General features: G+C 38.2%; 1 protein-coding gene across 4 annotated transcripts in view; it reads left to right on the forward strand.

Annotated features, from left to right (window-relative positions):
- Positions 1 to 19,118, forward strand: part of VEZT (vezatin, adherens junctions transmembrane protein) — a 59,078-nt gene that overhangs the window by 9,207 nt on the left and 30,753 nt on the right. For all 4 annotated transcript variants that reach the window (XM_064451046.1, XM_064451056.1, XM_064451075.1 and 1 more), the window contains exons 2-4: positions 7,193 to 7,327; positions 14,643 to 14,732; positions 16,738 to 16,913. In XM_064451046.1, coding sequence (XP_064307116.1) covers positions 7,193 to 7,327; positions 14,643 to 14,732; positions 16,738 to 16,913 — 401 coding nt within the window. The remainder of the gene's footprint in view (positions 1 to 7,192; positions 7,328 to 14,642; positions 14,733 to 16,737; positions 16,914 to 19,118) is intronic.

Raw genomic sequence — 19,118 nt, forward strand, 5'->3', positions numbered from 1 at the left:
CAAGCAGTATCTTTTTAAAAGCCTTTAGCAATCTGTCATCCTCGTCTCCCTCCCCCAACTCAGAAAGCCACATTAGTCAGGAGAAATCGCACGGTCCTGGGAAGTTTCAAACTGCATCCACTGATGCCGTCAGGAAAATGCTACTGTGCAGGAGCACAGGTGCAATTACACTGACGGCTGCTTCTCATCCTCGGCTCGGGTCATCCTGGAGGGACAAGTGGAAAGAAACGGGGAGGCGGATGAAATTCTGTCAGGTGCATGGGAGCAGTACCGAAGAGAAAAATGGAATGCCCTCTTCCAGGAGACAAAGATTGCGCTGTCTGTGAGTGTTAGCTCAACTTCTTCAAATCTGTGTTTTGAGGTGGGGGGAGTTTTCAATATTGTTTATTTTGTTCTGAGTTTAGCCACCTGTTCAGCATATTTTAGCCTTTGCTGTCACTGTGGTAGAAATTTTTAATCTTTTTTTTTCAACTGAGCATCCATAACTTGTAGTTATTTTGGAGGTGGTTTAAGCTCCCATGGTGCTTTTGGCATATTGGAAACCTCAGCTTTGGAAAAACATATCCATATTTCAAGAAGAGATCTTTAAACCTCTTGTTTTGTGCAATGGCATTAAATATTGTTTTTAAGGTTAATCTGCTCCATTAGCTACGGTTAGAAAGTAGAGCAGGGATTTATTAGGTAGTAAAAGTTATCATAGTAAAGAACATTGGGTGTGGGAAGCCCCTGTCTCTAGTGGAGAAATCCTGAGTCATTTACTTCATGATGCATCAGCAAAAAATAATTTGGGTGTGGCTTTGATTTTCAGCTGCTATTGTAACAAGACTATGAAAGCTAACAGTGTCTTTATCTGATTTGTGATTGCAAAGGTTTTTCTCAGAATATGCCCAAAATGCCTCATGTATTAAAGTGCAAGATCTGTGCTTGCAAGGCTGCAATAGATGTAAGTATTTGAGTAGATATCTGTCGAAAGTAAGCTCTTTTCTGAAGCTAGGGAATTCTCTACTGTAACAACCTTTCCATCACATAGCAGAAGGCAATGTTATATATGTTTGATTATCTTTTAATGTTTGGCTTGGTTTTGATTTTTTAATATTTATTTTTACTGTAGGCTTAGAGTTGTGAACACAATGTTTAGTCTTCAGTTTAGATGCTTTTTTTTCTAACCAAGTCAGTGCTGCATGGCAAGTGGCATTAAAATAAGCATTGGGAAAGGATTAAAGAACAAAACTAATTTAGTGGACTGTTCTTTAATCCTCCATAATATATCTTGGGTTTAGAATGAGACTCAACCACATCCAACAATGAAAAAAAGGAGGGTTGTAATTAAACATATATATGCGAGTGAAATAATTTTTAGCAGTATGGATCTAAAATAAATATGCTCAGGGAGTTACGAATGAGGAGGAAAGGATTTTCTTTCTTGACTCTGGAAACAGGAGCCTATATAAACTTATACTATACTATAAATGTCTAGTTACAATTGAATGGCTTTATGATATGCCCGAGTGTAGTGAATTAGAAAAGTCATAAAAAGATAAGTGGTCTTTTTGTTGTCAGTCTCCCGAGTCCCCAGAAAACCCAACTGTTAAATTTTTCAAAAAGTACCTTCCTACTCAGTACGTCAACTGTTTCTGACTACCTTGCTTCACTTATTAACAAGATTTTCCATGCATAATCTGTATGAAGTACACCCAAGAATAATGGCATTTTGTCTTCTGTCTGTCCTGGAACTGTTTTCCATTTTGGACAAGTAGCATAATAAAAAAATGCCCTCACTGTAAATGTAATGCCCGCCCCTCATATCTAGGTGGTCTCAGAAAGTTGCTTAGAAGAAGAAACTTAGAAGGAACTGCTGAAAAATCCTGTCTTGGTATTCCCTCTTACTTTAGACAATATTTCCCATCAGTAACTGGTAGTTTGATGGTAACATAACGATAAGATTAACATTTTTTTTCTTCTCTACTTTGTAAATGATTCATTACCATGTCGTTCTACCAGACACAACTCGAAATAAATAAATGAACCTGACTGTCAAACATGAGTAATACTAAGTATTCTAGTTATTATCCAAGATGAGAGTGGCTGAAAGTAAAGATTCAAAAATACATGGAAACAGATTCCTCTAGAATAATATAATGCCATATTAATAGGAAGATGAAATTTTATATTTTCAGTTTCCTTTTATGCCATCCAGTGAAACAACCTCGCTGTCCCTTTACCTCACATTCTAATGTAAAAGCTTTCTCTCAAGTCTAAATTATATTTTCTTAAAATTATATAACCTATTACTGCTTGCAAGGATAAACTTTCTGATATGTCCTGAATTTCTTAAACTACAAGTGTAGTATCTCTAATATATGCAGAAACGTAAATTCAGTTGCTCTTTTTTTGTTTAAAAAAGGTCAGACTGATGAAAAAAGGAATGCATTAATTTTGGGCAAAGAAAATTAGGAGGAAAAAAGGCAGATGCCTCTTATTTTCCCCAACCAAGAAGTAGATTTTTTTTTCAATATTATTATGGCAGTTGCAGGTGAAAAGAGCTGAGGCTACAATGCTGATGAATGACAGCATGAATTGAAACCAAGGAACTTTTCTCACCATTAGAAGTGCATGTGCAAGAATATGTGTGTAGCTGTGATCTTTTCAATAGGAAAGTAGGAGTTTAGAAGTGAAGGGTTTGGGTAAGGATTTAAGCTAGAAATTCAGAGCTATAATTTGTGGGACATCAGACACATTATGAGGTTTAATTATTGTTTCTAAAGCTTTGTGAAGATGAAAAGCACTTTGCAAGTATAATACTTCTATCTCTCGTATTGAAACGAGCAGTATATAGAATGGGATAATTTAATGGTATCATATTGCAGTTCTGTAGTTGCATAATTAATAATTTTCCAATTCTTTGATAATATTGGAATTTTTGTGTGAATGTTCACAGACATAAAATCTACCCTTCAACTTTTTAAAACTCCTTTACTGGATTTTCTAGCCATTACTTACATATGTCATGGGAGAAATTTGCTATAAACTGTTGGAGACATCCTCAGTGAGTTACATAGACCACACAGATTTACAAGTGACAGGCTTGGCAGTATCGTTTAAAGTTGGGTAGTATCTAGGACATGAAATATAATAAATAAATAGTGTGTTTTTACCTTAGCATAGGCTAATGTATATATGCCATCAGTGATATTTCTAATAGAAGAGGACTGTAATCTTCAAATTTTCTGAGAAAAATGTAAAGCTGAGTGTGCTACACAAGAGACCTCACTCTTAATGGAAGAATTTTATGATTGGTTCATTAAGGGTCTTAATAATGTAATTCCACAAGGGCCTCAAACCACTTCTTTTTCAGTGCTTCCTTTACCCACATCTTACATGCTACTAATGGATCCAGAAAGGGGAACAATGGTGGTTTTACTTAGAGCATAAGGGATTTTAGTCACAGCATAGTTCTTGGTCATTTAGGTTAATAAAAAATGAGGTTTTCCAATGTGCAATTAAATCCTACTAATGATCTTTTAGAAAAGAATGGGAAAGAGAACGCACGTGGAGTGAGAGAAATGTGTTAGAGGAGGATTGTCATAGCCTAAATGCTTTCTGAGAAACTAAAAGAGGAGAACCCTTATCTACTTGAAGGAATGTGATAAACGTTCAAGTCAAATTTTAACCAATTATCATTTGCTAACTTAATGATCAGAAAACTGATTTCCAGTTCCCGGCAGTCATAAAACTTGCAAATCTGCCCATAAGGCCCTGTAAAAGCCTTTGAAAAGTTAATCAGAAGGAATTTATGTAAAACCTAGTAAGGTGCCTGTATTCTACCTTGATTTCAAGAACAAATACAATTATTAATCCTAGATAGGGACTAAAGTTTGTTTACCATTTGGAGAGATGGTGCATTTTTTACCATTTCTGTAGAATAGAAAATGTACTAATTACAGTCAGATGGAAGGTTTTGATGTTGCCAAATACCCTGTAAGAGGGAAGAATTGGGCATTCTTACAACTATGCAATATTTCACTTACTAAATGTAGCATTTGGGATTTAAGCTAATTCTCTCTGTCCTCAGTGGACAGGGTCTCTGTCCCTCTATCTCTCTACCTGCCCTCATCCATTTTTGTGAGGAAATGGAACCAATCTAAACAGCAGTAGTCAAATTTTCTTGGTCAGCTTTTAGAAAATTATCTCATCACAGACCCCAGAGTGAGGTGCACCCTGAGATACTACTGGAACAACTCCTTGGTATATTTGGGTTATTTTGCCAGCTGTCTGTGTGTAGGCGAGTACCAATAAAGTACAAGGATAGTTATGTGTCAAATGATGGCTGGCCTTCCTTGTGACAAGTATGATCAAGATGATGGACAGGTCTGCCAGGAGCCAAGATTTTTTTTGAGGCCTACCTGGAGTGAGCATCAAACTATGATTTTGAATAAAACATTCTCTGTTCACCCACTGTTTTGTCTATGTGTCTTCATCTAACCAGGGAAAATTCTGGCTGGTTCCAATGAAACCTCCGTGCTACCCTAAAGCCTCTCGTGGAGGGGTGTTCGGGTTGTTCCAGGTGTGCTGGCAGTGCGCAGCCTGGCTCTGTATGAAAACCATTTTATGAAGACAAGGTTATACATATCCATTCATATTCCGAGTTATGGCCTGAAGTTTTTAAGGAAATTTAAGTGTCTTAAATAAGACAAGTATTCTAGTCTATTATGTTTTCTTTTCCGTTTTAATTAAGTAATTCTCGTAAACTGGCATATTCTACTTAGAGAGAAGCATATCTTATTTCCAGCCAATCGAGAACAACACATTGTTTAACTAGAGTTAGATGCATTTGAGAAAGTACTCAACCATGGAGGAAGGGTACTTGGAAAAAAGGTAGGATTGAGTTGTCACACTGGAAAAATTCCCACAAGGAAATGAGCCATTAACATATCGTAATGTTTTGCACAGTCGTTGTCATTGCCGGTGAGGGGGATTGTCTGCACCTGCACAGGGCTGTGAGGTGGTATGAATGTTTGAGTTTCAGGTCATGACTAGACCGTGAATCTGTTGTGAGTAACTTAAGGATAGCATGCAAAAGTATGAATTTGCATTCTTTAAATAGGTAACAGTGATCAAAATAGCACTTTGGTGATGGGGTTAAAAAAAAAAAATCCCTAGAGGTAACAAATTAATTTGTTCAGCTAGTATGAATGATTGCTTCCAAGGTTTACTGTATGGGAAGCAGTCATTTGAGATTCGTCCATGTTGGTACATGGTACATGGTAGATGTGCCTTTTTCACAGCTTGCACCAGCTAGTTAATGATAGTTAACACAACAATTTGTTCTGTTGGTGGTTGTTTCTGCAGACTTCTGCAACTCTAAAATGTTTACTTTTTACTTAAAGTATTTTTGTTATCTCACCAATAGCATGTTAGAATTCTTAAAATGTTTTGTGTTCTTCCTATGCAGTTTGATAGCATTTGCATACTAGTATGGGATGTTCATAAAGTTTTTCAGAGGTCAAAATGGATCCCTAACTAGGCTATTTAAGACTGATTGCTGAGAGGTGTTCTTAAAAAAGAAGTCTCTTCGCATCTCCTGAACAGAACTGGAGTTAGCATAAACATCCTTTCCATCAAATCTGTCATAGATACTGCCATATATGTGGATGTCAACAGAGGAATAACGGGTAAATCTAGATATCTGATGCAGATGAAAACAGGAAAATTCAGAAGTCTGTGTAGATAAATATCTAAACATGTAAAAAACCAGTCTCTGGTGATCAGAATTCTGTACTTTCTCTAAGAAGTTTTAATAAGGGCTTTTTGTAAATCAGTGGTTTTGCCAGCAGCTGAAAAAAGGTGGTGGAGGGGGGTTAGTTGGTTGGGTTTTTTTTAAATAACTGTGATACTCCTTTACTAGAAATGCTACTATCATCTGCAGCGAGAGCAGAAGCCTTTTTCTAATTTGTTTTTCCATTTCTGTAAACACTCTAGGTACCTAATCAGGTTACACTGAGGCTTTGTTTATTGAAGTTTGAAAAGTTCTCTGGTTTTAAAGTATGTTTCAGTAGGAGTGTTTCAAAGTGTAGTCTGTTCAATTTTTATAAACTTCAGGAAAACAGAGTCATTAAGTGTTCTGGAGTCATACAATAATATTTTTTAATGCATTACCAAATACATAGTTTACTTATTGAAAACATATAAGTTATAAGCTAAAGAACCCTGACAGGTAACCTAGAAAAGATATTGCTATGGGAAAAGTTGATTGATTGCGTGCATATTTCTCATCACATTGTTTTGTGTGTTGACTCTCTTACAGCCTCTTTCATTATGGTCACATTAAAACTTAAGGGAGATATTTCCAGCAAAATTTTGGCATCTTTGCTCATAACTGTCTTGTTTTTTTTCCTGTTGCATGAAATCACAAAATGGTTTGGGTTGGAAGGATCTTTAAAGATTATCTAGTCCAACTCCCTGCCATCGGCAGGGACATCTTTCACTAGACCAGGTTGCTCAAAGCCCCATCCAACACTCCAGGGACGGGGCATCCACAACTTCTCTGGGCAACCTGTTCCAGTGTTTCACCACCCTCATTAAAAAATTCTTCCTTATATCTAAACTAAATATACCCTCTTTTAGTTTAAAGCTGTTACCTCTTGTCTTGTCACTACAGGCCTTGGTAAACAGTCTGTCTCTGTCTTTCTTATGAGCCCCCTGTAATTTTTGAAAGGCCACAATAAGGTCTCCCTGGAGCCTTCTCTTGTGTTGAACAAGCCCCGCTCTTTCAGCCTTTCCTCATAGGAGAGTTGTTTCAGTCTCTGATCATTTCCATGGCCCACCTCTGTCCCTACTTTAACAGGTTCACATGTCTGTCTGGTGCTGGGGACCCCAGAGCTGGACACAGTACTCCAGGTGGGATCTCACCAGAGTGGAGTAGAGGGGCAGAATCACCTCCCTCGACCTGCTGGCCACACTTCTTTTGATGCAGCCCAGGGTATGATTGGCTGTCTGGCCTGCGAGCGCACATTGCCAGCTCATGTCCAATTTTTCATCCACCATCATCCCAAAGTTCTTCTCTGCAGGGCTGCTCTTGATCCATTCATTGCTGGTTGTGTGGTTGCTGTATTCACAGTTGTGTTTCATGGGAAGCAGGGGATGATCTTTAACATTGTTTTTTTCTCATTTTTCTTTTTTAACTCTCTTTCAGAATTCCCCGCTCTACCAATATCTGCAGGATTTGGGACACACAGATTTTGAAGTATGTTCGTCTGTGTCACAGAAGGCAGAACAATGTGCAGCAGCAGAAAGCCAAAAAGAGCGGACTGTGCATGCTGCCCAGAAAGTGAGCGTTCTCACATTACTGAGTATTTATCTTCTCAAAAAAGAACTGCATTACTTCACAAATAGGCAAAATCAGAGGGGATAAAGATAAATCTTTTACTGCATTAAAAAAAAAAAAAAGAAAAGAAAAGAAAAAAACCCAACCAGTTGTCATATCTTGTCTGCAGATGTGTTTGGAAATGCGTGGTTTGCCAGTATAGTTTGGCGTTTTCTTTGCACTTATGTAAGCTAGGGAAGAAAGAGAGTTTTATAGTTAATTTTTTGAGTGTTGTAAATGATCTTATTTACTGGATATTATTGTGTTAGCTTAGCATGACATTCTGGGAACAAAACCTGTAATTTTCTGGAACAGAATATTTATAGTTCCCAGCCCTTCTCAGGCATTCAGTTGCTAAATATCACTTATTCTGTGACAAAACATATTAAGGAAGAGGATTTCTGGGAAGTATAAATACAATAACCAATCTGAATGATGTAGTAGAGCTGTGCTTAGGTTATGGCAATTTTCTAACAGTTACAGCTGACACGGATCATGAACTGATTATCTCAGACTTCTTATTTCTCTATTGTTTTAAATAAAGGCGTGTGGATTTTTTTTAAACAGTTTGGTATTTAAATTATGCTTGAGAATCTGGCTGTTTAGCACCTCCTGTGGCCTACATGTTTTTTGTTTTCCATATTAAAAATAAATGGTATTTTACTATTATTGGTAGTGTACAGGCAATGTGACTCAGATGAGGAGCTGTAGTGTGGGTGAGGAAATGCCCCTTTTGAGGCAGCTAATGTAGGGAACTCTTTGCAACAAGTAAATTGAAAATTCAGTAGTTGGTCTGTCTTCTCCTTAGCACCTAGATGGAACATGCAAAAAGCAGTTATTTTCTGCCTACCTCTTCCACTTCCACAGTGGAGAGTTCAGGGTTTGGTGGACATGCTCCAGCTATGTGCTAGGCCAGGAGGAAAAAGAGGCCTCCATGCAGACTTCTCTGTCCTGGCCACTGCAGGCTGAGGTGGGCAGCATCATACAGGTAAGAACCCCAACCAAGCATTCATGGGTTGATGTGCTGCCTCTGTAGAATTACTATTTTCTTCTCTCTCACCCCACCATCTACAGTAGCTTCCATCTTTGTGCACCTTAGGTCATCTGATTCTTACCTGCTGTGACTTTTAACCTTCTACTGGAACTTGGTTTTCCTGTTTTTCATTCCTGTTTTATACCTCTTCAGCTACCTTCAAATCAGAAGTTCACAACCCCTTCCCTCTCATTTGTAAGCTTTGCTGCTTCCCTGCTCCACAATGTTCCACCCTCCCAATTGGCTGACAGTGAACTGGGAAGAGTGTCCTATTTTCCCCCGAACAGAGGCCATATGAGCAGCCCTGAGGTGTCCAGAAGGTCTCTCCGCAGGTTGTGGTGGATGGGAGGTCACATGGCGAATGTGGAGAGCTAATGCTTTCCTTAGGATCTTTTCTCAAATAATGCTATCCTGACATATATCTGCTACTCAATTCTCAAGATGCTTCCAGGAATTAGCCAAGTAATAGTCACAGTTAGTTAGGCTTTATTTCAGCAAAGGTTTTTTTTCAGTTTTGTACAGGTCCCTCTTGTTCCTCCTTTGTTTTAAGTCAGAAGAATTTTTTTTTCTTGTGGGATTTTTAATCTGTCCTGCTCTGTGTAAGATCTTAGGTGGGGTAGGATTCAGGGGTGTATGAATTGATGTGGATAACATCAGTCAGTTTTTTTCTGATTGGGGAGAAGAATGTGTGCTTTTTTAAATGTTTGCAATAGCATGGGGTACTTGCAAGGACTGACATGCACAGTCTTTGAAGTGGAAATTTAGAAGTTGCAGTATGGAGCTTATTCATCTAGCATTATTCAGAGAACTGTTGGTGGGTCATATTTTCATGTAGCGATATTGATTTCAACCACTCTCTGTATAGACTATATAAACATACACACACACTCATTAGTCTGTTTGAAAAGACAAGGTAATAAAACATGAAAGATTTGGCTCTGGTCTTCAGTCCTGGTGGAGTCTATCTTCATGGATAGATTGGTCATAGTTTGTGTTTACCAGCTGCGCAGGTGCATTTCACAATTTGCTTCACAGCCTCTATCTGCTGTTTCTGAGACCTGTCGTCCTATAGAAGTGTGTCATGTCTCCCTTCTTCTTTCATGCCCCACTTTCTGATCAAAGATGACCATGTAGATAAGATACAGAGTGCATATACATTGAGCAGACCTGTGAGTACCACTGCACACAGACTAGACACAGCCTGTAAAAAATAATTGTACCATCATCATAATCCTTAAGTTTTGTACTGTTCAGCCATGGTCATTTGGAGCTTACAGTTTTTCAGGGAGTTCAGCAATCATGTAGAAAAAAAACTACCAAGCAGCTTCATACAGAACTCCTGTCTCATATACTGAGGATCTGTAAGCCTAAGGAACAGATTAACTGAGGGGAGAAAGAGAAATGATTCTTGCAGTGTCTCCATGCATCATTGGCTGTTTTTTCTACTGTAAGATTATTTTAAATGTAATGAATAAATTGATTTCTACTTACTGTTGATGTGGATAGCTATTATAATTTGTAATAATGATTACTTCTATCAGTGGTCACAAGGCAAGGCTGAATTTAATTCAGAGTTTAACTCACAATTTTTTATACTTTATTTTAAACTACCTTTGGAAGGATTCATGGAATTATTAGGTCTACTACCCTTACTTTTCATAACTGTCAGCTGCTACTCACCATAGTCCTCAAGAAACCACCTGAAAATATATTTTCCCTTTAAAGCTATTGGCTGTTTTGTGGTACGCTTACATTGAAGATACCTGTTCTAGATTAGTGCAGGAAGACTTTAATTAAACCACTGTCAATTGAAAGCTAGGGTGACATATTTCATTGGCTCGTTGTCTGTTCATTACTATGAAGTAATGCATGGACTATCACTTGTTAGCTGCATTACTTTATTTTGCATAATTACTTTTGTGGAAGTCAGTAAAGCAGTATGATGCTGTGTTCATATATATAATTCCCACCGAATTTAATACAAAAGTGCTGTGGGGTTAAGAACCTCAAAAGTATTAAGATATACTGCTTTTAAAAGCCTCAAGTATTCTGTTTTTTCCCCTCCCTTCCCCTTAAGCATTTTACACTTAATTTGATTGTGTTGGGAGCAAGTCCTCCAGTATTGTGTCAGATATAGAAGTAATTCGTCATGGTTTGCCTTGCAACTTGAAGGGAGTGGGTGTGTGAAAACAGGCTGTCCATTTTTTACAAATACTAGGATGACATTCACATTGTCTCATCTCTGTCTAGACAAAGACACATAGTGGAAATAAGGAAGAGACCTGTGTGTGATTTCTAGTGATAAAATGTCATAGTTTCTTACTGCTGCTGTTCTAGTACCAGTTCGGGAACATTAGCACTTCTGTAATCTGATGTCAGAAAGTCTGGTTTTGTTGTTTGATTTCCACGACCCATTTTGGTAGGGTGGCTCAGAAGGAAAGAGAATAAGGGAGAGGCAGCAGCAGCTGGCCACATATTTGAAGAAGTGGGCTGGTTTTAGGGGGATCTGAGGTTTTGTTGCAACTTATGTATGACATAATGTTTTTACGTGAGAGTGTTATCACTTCCCTTCTCTCAGCCTTCACTGGCTTAGTCGCCTGAAAACATAAAATGTCTGGGAAACAAATGGTTTCTGAGTTCTGAATATGTACCTACCCGCAGTCCTAATATAAAATGACCTTAGCTGAGGTTTAGTGTAATGCAAAATACAATCACAGGGAATAGATGATGTTCCATGCTGAGTGATGCCTAGTATGTATGTATCATTTTCCTTCTGTTCTGAAAAGCAAGTTTATAAATGCCGTAAACACTTTATTAAAATAAAAATAGAAAAGCTGCAGTATCACTTTGTCTTTGAGTTGAGATTGTTTACTCCTCTTGTATTCAGTCAAGAAGGATCCCAGTGCAGACACAGTCTGGTGACATGTGGCAAGATCTGGGCAAGGCAAAGATCTAGTTTGGGATCTTCAGGGACTGAAAAAAAAAATCTGGAAAAAAAGAGGTTCCTAGTGACTGATACAAATGTTACTGCTGTGTCTTGCTGTCCTTCAAAGCAGAGCATATGGTTCATACTTAATGCAATGGGGAGGCATCAGTTGAATTTAAACCATATCTTAAATGTTTCTCTGTGTTTGTGGTTTTGGTGGGGTTTTTTAATCAGAACATGGCCTTAATGAACAGTGAGCTGAAAAGCTGTGAAGGTGCTTCAAGGTTGTGTTCTGAGGGCTGACGAAATGCCAAGCTCCCATCTGAGGGAGTACAGAGATGTGATTTAGCATCATAATTATAGGTGCAGTGTTCCTGACTGTACCAGCCTCTGGAGAAAGTTACAGCTAAAGTTCTGGTCTCATGACCACTTGATACCCAAAAGCACTGTTTGCAAGAGCTCCTAGACCTGTTTTCTGGAATTAAATCCTATTTCGGTAATTCTCTTGATCTTTAAGGAATTTATTTCTTCCCATTTACATTTTTCCTTTCTCACTAATTTTCCTAGACTGCTGTGCATATCTGAATATTTAAATAGATTATACCATCACACCATGTGCCATCTTAGATATGATAATATTTCATCGCTAGAACAGGGCGGATGCTAGAGGCAGCTACTGAGGGTTATGTTGGTGCTAGCCCGCAGTAGCTGTGCAGGTGATCTGGTGTGGAAGGGCAGAGGGACCAGTCCTTTGCCTTTGTCAAGGGCTCCCACCCACTTAATGCTAACTCCAGGTAGCTGGAATGTATTGAATATGTAGCATTATCTACTTTCTGAAGTGTGCAGAATTGAAAGGTGCCAATGCCAATGTGAATGATGATATTTTAGATAGCTGCTAGTTTGCTATTTCAGGTTCGTCCTGTACAAAAGTGAAATAGTCCTTAGGATTTTATTTTAGATTCAAATGAACGTACCTAAAATGTGCACGTCCTATGCTATTTTGTTTTTTTAAATGTTAGGACCTATACACCTTTGTTATTCAGTTTACAAAGAGTTTGACTGAGTGGTGTTCTAAAGTTGTAAGAAGAATACTCCAGAAGCATTGGCAACGTGACCTGACTTGTGTGTTGATGAAAGTTGTTTTACTTGTCAGTAACACTCCCAATGGGAACGCAAACTGTGAGACACTATTGCAATGATCTGAATAATGTAGTGTTACTGTACTCCACTGGGTCACAGCCCAAAACAGTGGGTTGTCTTGTTTTGTGTTTTCAAGCACTGACATGCCTGTTGAGTGTTTATGCAAGCTCAGATTTTTATTTTTAAACTAAGACACGGAAAATAAACCAAAAGATTACTTACGTAAGACACTAGTATGGGGTGTTTTTTTTCAGTAATTCCACAGTCTAGTTTAGTTAGATGGTAACAGTTTAAAATTATCCTTGGTGTACGTTTAAATGTTCATGCTAAAAACCCAAGGACTTATGAAGGCTAAGCAGTTGAAAATGGTAGGCTCCAAGAGGCATAATTTTAAATAGTAAATGGGCAATTTTTTCTGTACTTTGCTTCCAAAGTACTAGGAAAAGTACTTCTGAATGAAGCATCTGTCTGCAACTCAAATGCTGAGTAAGGACCTTTGTTTAATCTCAATTTTCTACAAATTGTAATTGGAAAATTTTGTTTTATTTTGCACCACTTTGCAAGAAACTTGAAGGATAATCTAATGCTGCAGTTTGTGGCACCCTTCTCCCCTTCCAACTTATGTCAGTGCCCTTGAGCAACAAACACCAAAAGACAATCACTTGGATTTATTCCACAGTCTAAGTGCGTATTGCTGGGATAGCTCCTCCTAATAAGCCATGATGATGTCTGTGTATTGGGAAGAGCTATCATTATGAAACCCCTATTATTGGTTTGTCTCTCCACTGACCTAAAAATACTTCCTTTTGGCATAGGTCTGCAATTCTAGCTGCACACAAAAAGATGAGGCATATGTAAAGAAAAACTTGAGTTAGGTTACCTAAATGAACTCGAAAGTGAGTTCTTTCAAAAATAGTTGAAGCATAAGGGCTTTAGGCTAACAATTTCCGATGTTGCTCACAGCTGTTCTGCCCTGGCTTGCTGCATCAAACTGGTATCACACTGCCTTTCAGAGGGCTGTCAGGCTGATCACAGGGCTAACCGCAAAGCTCCAAGCTCCTGTTGCTTGGTTTTACTCTTCTATTTCCCACCTTATAGTTGGGGGGAAAAAAAATAAAAAAACAAGAAGGGGGGAAACGGAAGAAGCTCATTCAATGCAAACACCCTTTATACATTAGGCTATTATAATCAGGTGTGGTTTTGTTTTTTTAATGTTGAAACAGTATGCAACAAAACATGAGTGCTCCACAGTTAGGTTTTTTTGGCATACATTTCAGCTGATGCATGTCAACAGTCTGAATATTAAGAGGTAGGGCCTCAGAATTCTTGAAATATATGCAAGTAAATATTTTGAAAAATACTTCCTGTCAGCTCAGTCTGAGGAAAGTAGATATACAGTGTGTGTCAAAAACTCAATTTTTTTTAATTGAATGGCTGCAGAGTGAAGAAAAATCATGCATCTTTAATTATAATCTTTTATGCATCATATTTTAGGAAGATACATGAGTAAAATATGCGGTGACCAAGAGAAAGTCCCTCTAATTAGTGGCATTCAAAGTTATGTTTACAGCTCAGATGAAAGTGTGGACTTAGGTTGCATGGGAGGCAGCACGGAGACAAAGTACCTGACAGTACATGCCAGTTGGGACAAGGAGTTTCTGGGACAGTTCCTCTTCTTACAGTCACTCTTCCCTGTTCTGTTCACAACTCCTCCAGAGCCTTGTCCTCAAGCTGCGGTGGTCTGCCAAGGAGAGGTTGTTCCTCTCCTGGTCTTTTACTTTTCTTCAGTTCCTGTCAGCCATTTAACTTCACTGCTTTTTTTATCTTCAGGGAGACAGAAAATCTTTCATATCAGTGCAGTAGCTGCCAACTTGAGATCAAGCTAATTCTAGCTGTAGTTATTTTTAACAGTACAACATAACAATCCATTATGCTCCGAATAGGTGGGGTTACTGAAAGCTTTATTTCACGCTCTTGTGTACAGGCAAACTGACGGGAAGCAGATGTTCCCTTAGTGTACTCTGAAGTTAGGCCAGACACAGTAAGCGAAACTTCCTTACAGGTACTTGGGTCTGAGTTAACAAGAAAAGCAAATGCAGAAATAAAGGAATTGTCTGATGTTATTTATTTATTTTTGGCTTTGGGGTTTTTTTAATTGGAGTAATTTCTGTTCCCTTCAGCAAGGCATCCTGTCAAAACTAGTTGAGTTCTTTAGAAGTTGGTTTCCTTTTCCACAATATAAGAAAAACGATGACATACTTCACCGACTGGTAAGTGATCACTTCTTTGGTTTTTTTTCCATTTCCTTTCCAAATCCACAAGTCTTCCTCTCCTCTGTACCTCATCCTCTGAGCACCCTATTTGATCTGTACTGTTGGTTTTGGCTCTGAGAGTTTTACTTCTCCAGATAATATTGATTCTGCTTTTCAGAGTTACTGTGCTAGGCAAACTGGGCACGCAAGAACAGGAAAAATATCAGTAGCCAGCTTGTAGATGTTAAAAATGTGAAAGGGAAATTAAAATGTGTGAAAAATTAAATCCTTGAAAGCTGAAAGGTGTTAATCTACAGTGTAGCGATGCAATTTGGTGGAAGGCAGTGTGGAGATGCTGACTCAAGAAAGTCCATATGTTGCAGCCTAGCACCTTGCAGACTCAGCTCAAGACAGAAGGCTCTAGAGCTTCATCTGAGTATTGCTTGGCCCTCTGTTTCAGCTTATTAGGCCAGACACAGCACCATCGCAGTGCACCTGTACTACCCCTGGACCCATCCTTGCCTATTTGTTTCTTCACTGCTCTCCACAGTGCTTCTGCATTTGGGAAAAGTGAAGCAGGTTAAGGCACATCCGTTACAATGCTTCAGAACAGTGTTTCGTGTTAAGCCAGACATCTGTGTAGCAGTCTGGCTGTAGGGAGAGGCAAGAACAGTTCCCTGTACTACCCATATGCTCTCATCTCAGCAGTTCAGAAGCAGGTTGGGTGTCCATCTGCCTCACCAGAAGTTGTATTCTCCTACTTCTGGAGCCTGCAGGAACTTGTAGGGTCCATCTTGAGATGGAGACACAACCAAAGAGTATGGAAAACATGTTTCTCCTGCTGCATGCTACAGTAGGGTACTGAGATGACACAGGATGCATCAGAGAAGGGCAGAGTTTCCTCTTGCACACAGTCCTGAAACAAATGTTTTCCATTAAAAGTAGAATGCAAGTTATCTTGCAAGTTATCCTGCAATCTTCCATACATCAATGTATGGAATTAAACTTTTGACTAGCCATCTTATGGTTTCATAAATAATCTCATTCTGTCAATGACAGAACTAAACAGATTTTGTACTGTGAAATGTCATACTTCTGTTAACAACTTCTATTAGAGGGTTTTATAGAAATATTCTCCTTTCCCTCCTGTAATCCACCTAGATGCAAAGATGCACATGTTCAATGTTTGTTGGGTTTTGTTTGATGGTCTTAACTTGAAGTGTTTTGTAATTATAGTATGGTGCAGTATGCAAATTAAAATTTCAGGGGGCTTCTCTGATGGATATATTTGTCTTCAAGAGCTGTGTATTTGTTTTGAAGAGCTATAGCTGTGGGGAAAAAAATAGCTTATTGTGACATCAAATCCATGAGTAAGTAACTCCCTGAAGTTTGCCTGGAGTTTAGCAAGTGTGAGGTCTTTGGAGTCCCATGCTATTGCATGTTTGGATCGAGTTCCCTTGGGAAAGGCACAGAATCCTGCATGACAGGACTTCACTGCCTTCGCTGGGGGCTTGATTCCAGTGCGTTGACCCCCTCCTGTTATTACGTGTCCACAGGTGACTTTTTGTTAACTAATTTGTAATACCTTTCTCTTTCTTTCCTCTTTCTTTTTGTTTGTTTGTTAGTGACATAAATTATGTCACGTCATTAAAAAAAAAAAGTGCTTGCTGTTTTATTTATGATCTTCTAATAAATATAGTACCTCTCCGATTCTTACGCAAATACATTGGCATAATCTGTGGCATGTTTCCAGGTATTGTCACTATCTAGGTTAGATCACAGTGTCAGTGCGATGCATCCTGCAAGTCTGAACTGTTAGGTAGTATGTGAGTTTTTAAAGTTAAGAAAGTTTAACAAAAACGAAGTAGCTACTTGTGATATATCTGAAACATTCCTGTAGTCCTTGGGAACAGATTGTTGTCAATAGAGTGTCTGGGTGTTTTCTTTGTTCTGCTAACTTAATTCTAAGGATTTGCATATTCTTTACTAATGCCTGGTTTTTCTCCTTCCCATTTGTGGTAAGGATGTTGGATTTCGATTTGACACACTCCGTACCATCCTGCAACAGGAAGTTCTGCTGCAGGAGGATGTGGAACTGATTGAGTTCCTTGACCCCAGTATCCTGTCTGCAGGGCAGTGTAAGCAACAGGAAAGTGGACAGCTTCCAACGCTACGCTCCCTAGCAACTCCTAATATTTGGTATTGTACAGAGAATATCTACCACCATATTCACTGAGAAACAAGCAAAAAATGTGTGTTCTTTATATAAAATGCAGCAATAAAGTAACTACTTTTTTTCTCAGGTCTTTGAGTCTTTGGTCCACTAGTCCCCAAATTTTTGTATAAGCATGTTTTTTCCTTCGGGTATTTTATTGAAAGAGTAAGTTTTAATCTGAGATGGCTACATGAACATGAATGGATACTCCCAAACCCTAGTAAGTGCTTTAAGGAAGAACTAACATGGTTGATTAATTCATGAATTTCTAAAGCTATACAATGGTGATTTTGATAAATGAGCCATGATTGTGTAAACTGAATTGGAAAGTGTTTTTTTTGCTCTGGTCTTCATAAAATATGTTTGGAGAGGGTGCAATTAGTTTTCAGTTGTAGAATACCAGAAGAGCAGACTGAAGAATATTTAAATAAGATGCATTCAAGTCAGCAGAGGCTGGCGGAATTCACCCTAGAATACTGAAGGAGCTAGCTGCAGCAGTGTCTGAACAGCTACCACCTGTATTTGAAAAATAACAAGGATGGGGGGTGCTCTGATAAAGTGACTTTCTCAGAAATGGACAGGAATCAACAGATAGAAATGTAACACAGCACAGTGCTATGTTTTCATACATATCTTAGCAAAATAGATAACACTATTATAAAGCCCCAGCAGGTTAAAAAAACGAACTGTTTAAGTTGTAATATGTCATTATTGATGGCTCTCTGGCAAACAAGAACTTTTGAACCAGATTTTCCCAGTTGTTTGTCCTGGTCCTAGCACAATTCATTGTTTCTTGAACTGTTCAGATGATAAAGTACACTTACAAATTTGTGAATATTGCTCAGATTACAGATGACACCAAGTTTGTAAGTGTTTTGGCAGAATGAATTTCAAAAGTAGCTTGGAGAAATATCTTGAAATCAGTAGCAAAGTCAGTAAAGACAAAAGTCTAATGTGTGTAGCATTGGGTGAGAAAAGTCAAATTAACAAACAAAATGGTGAATAATTGGGTAGTCAGTACTACTTCAGAAAAGGATCAGCACATCGTTGCAGAGCATAAATTGAATGCGGCAGCAAATTATTTTAAAAATGGCAAATCTCATCCTGGTGTCCTTGTTATATGCAGGACATGGGGTTTACTTTTCTCTCTTTTTCCCTAAGCCTTGTGTTAGACTACAGCATCTGGTTTTGGATACCACACTTGGAGAAACATAGGTAATGCAGAGACAGTCCAGAGCAGAACAAGAAGAATAGTGAGTTTAGAAAATGTAACCTTTTGGAATTGTTTGGCCAAATCAATCAAAACCTTTTGATTGTTTGGCCAAAATGGAGGAAGTTGAGGTGAGATGGAACAGTGTTACAATGTGGAGAAGGTAGTTAATAAGAAGGTGGTGAGCAGTCGTTGCTTATTCTGTTCAGAAAAGGGAAGGATATGAGGAAAAATAATGCAGTTACTTTGCCAATGATTCAGACTGGACTTGGGGGAAATCTTTTGAATTCTGAGGATACTTATGAGTTGGAATATCTACCTGGGTGGCTTGTGGAGTCTCCATTTTCTTCTTCAGTCTGTCTGTGATGATCTGGATTAACCAGAAACTGAAAATGGACAAAATGAGCTCTTAAATCCCTTCCAGTCTTTCATTGTTGTGATTCATTTTGTGTGTGTGTGATTTTTTTTTTTTAATGTACCAAGGAGGTTACAGACTTTGTGTCTGCCTTTTTAAAAGGTAATTACGTATCTTGAATATTTTAACCCTGGACCTTTACTGAAACCTATCAGTAGCCCTGAGGAGTTAACACTTGTAAAGCTTGTTGAAATATGACCACAAAACTGTCCAGAAAATAGAAATCCAGAGATCATGTCTTATTTTAGAAATGAGAAAATATACCTTATGAGTATTTCCAAAACTAAATACAGGATGTGCAGCTTTAAGGGGTAAAGAAAGTGAATATTTTTCATTCAAAATATTGTGAGAAGTTAAAGTTATGCACCTTGAAGCCCATCCATCTCTGTGAAGACTGTCATAATTTTACAAAACTGCAACTATAATACTAGATATGAAACCCGGTGTATTTTCTAATTGTTACTTATTTTTGTTGAATTTTTCTTGATAAAAATAACAGCTTTATGAAGTTTTTTAAATGTCCTTGAGAAATAGCTGAACTGAGATACTGTTCATTAAGGATTT

The sequence above is a fragment of the Phalacrocorax carbo genome, chromosome 1, assembly GCF_963921805.1.
Source record: "Phalacrocorax carbo chromosome 1, bPhaCar2.1, whole genome shotgun sequence".
Classification (NCBI taxonomy): domain Eukaryota; kingdom Metazoa; phylum Chordata; class Aves; order Suliformes; family Phalacrocoracidae; genus Phalacrocorax; species Phalacrocorax carbo.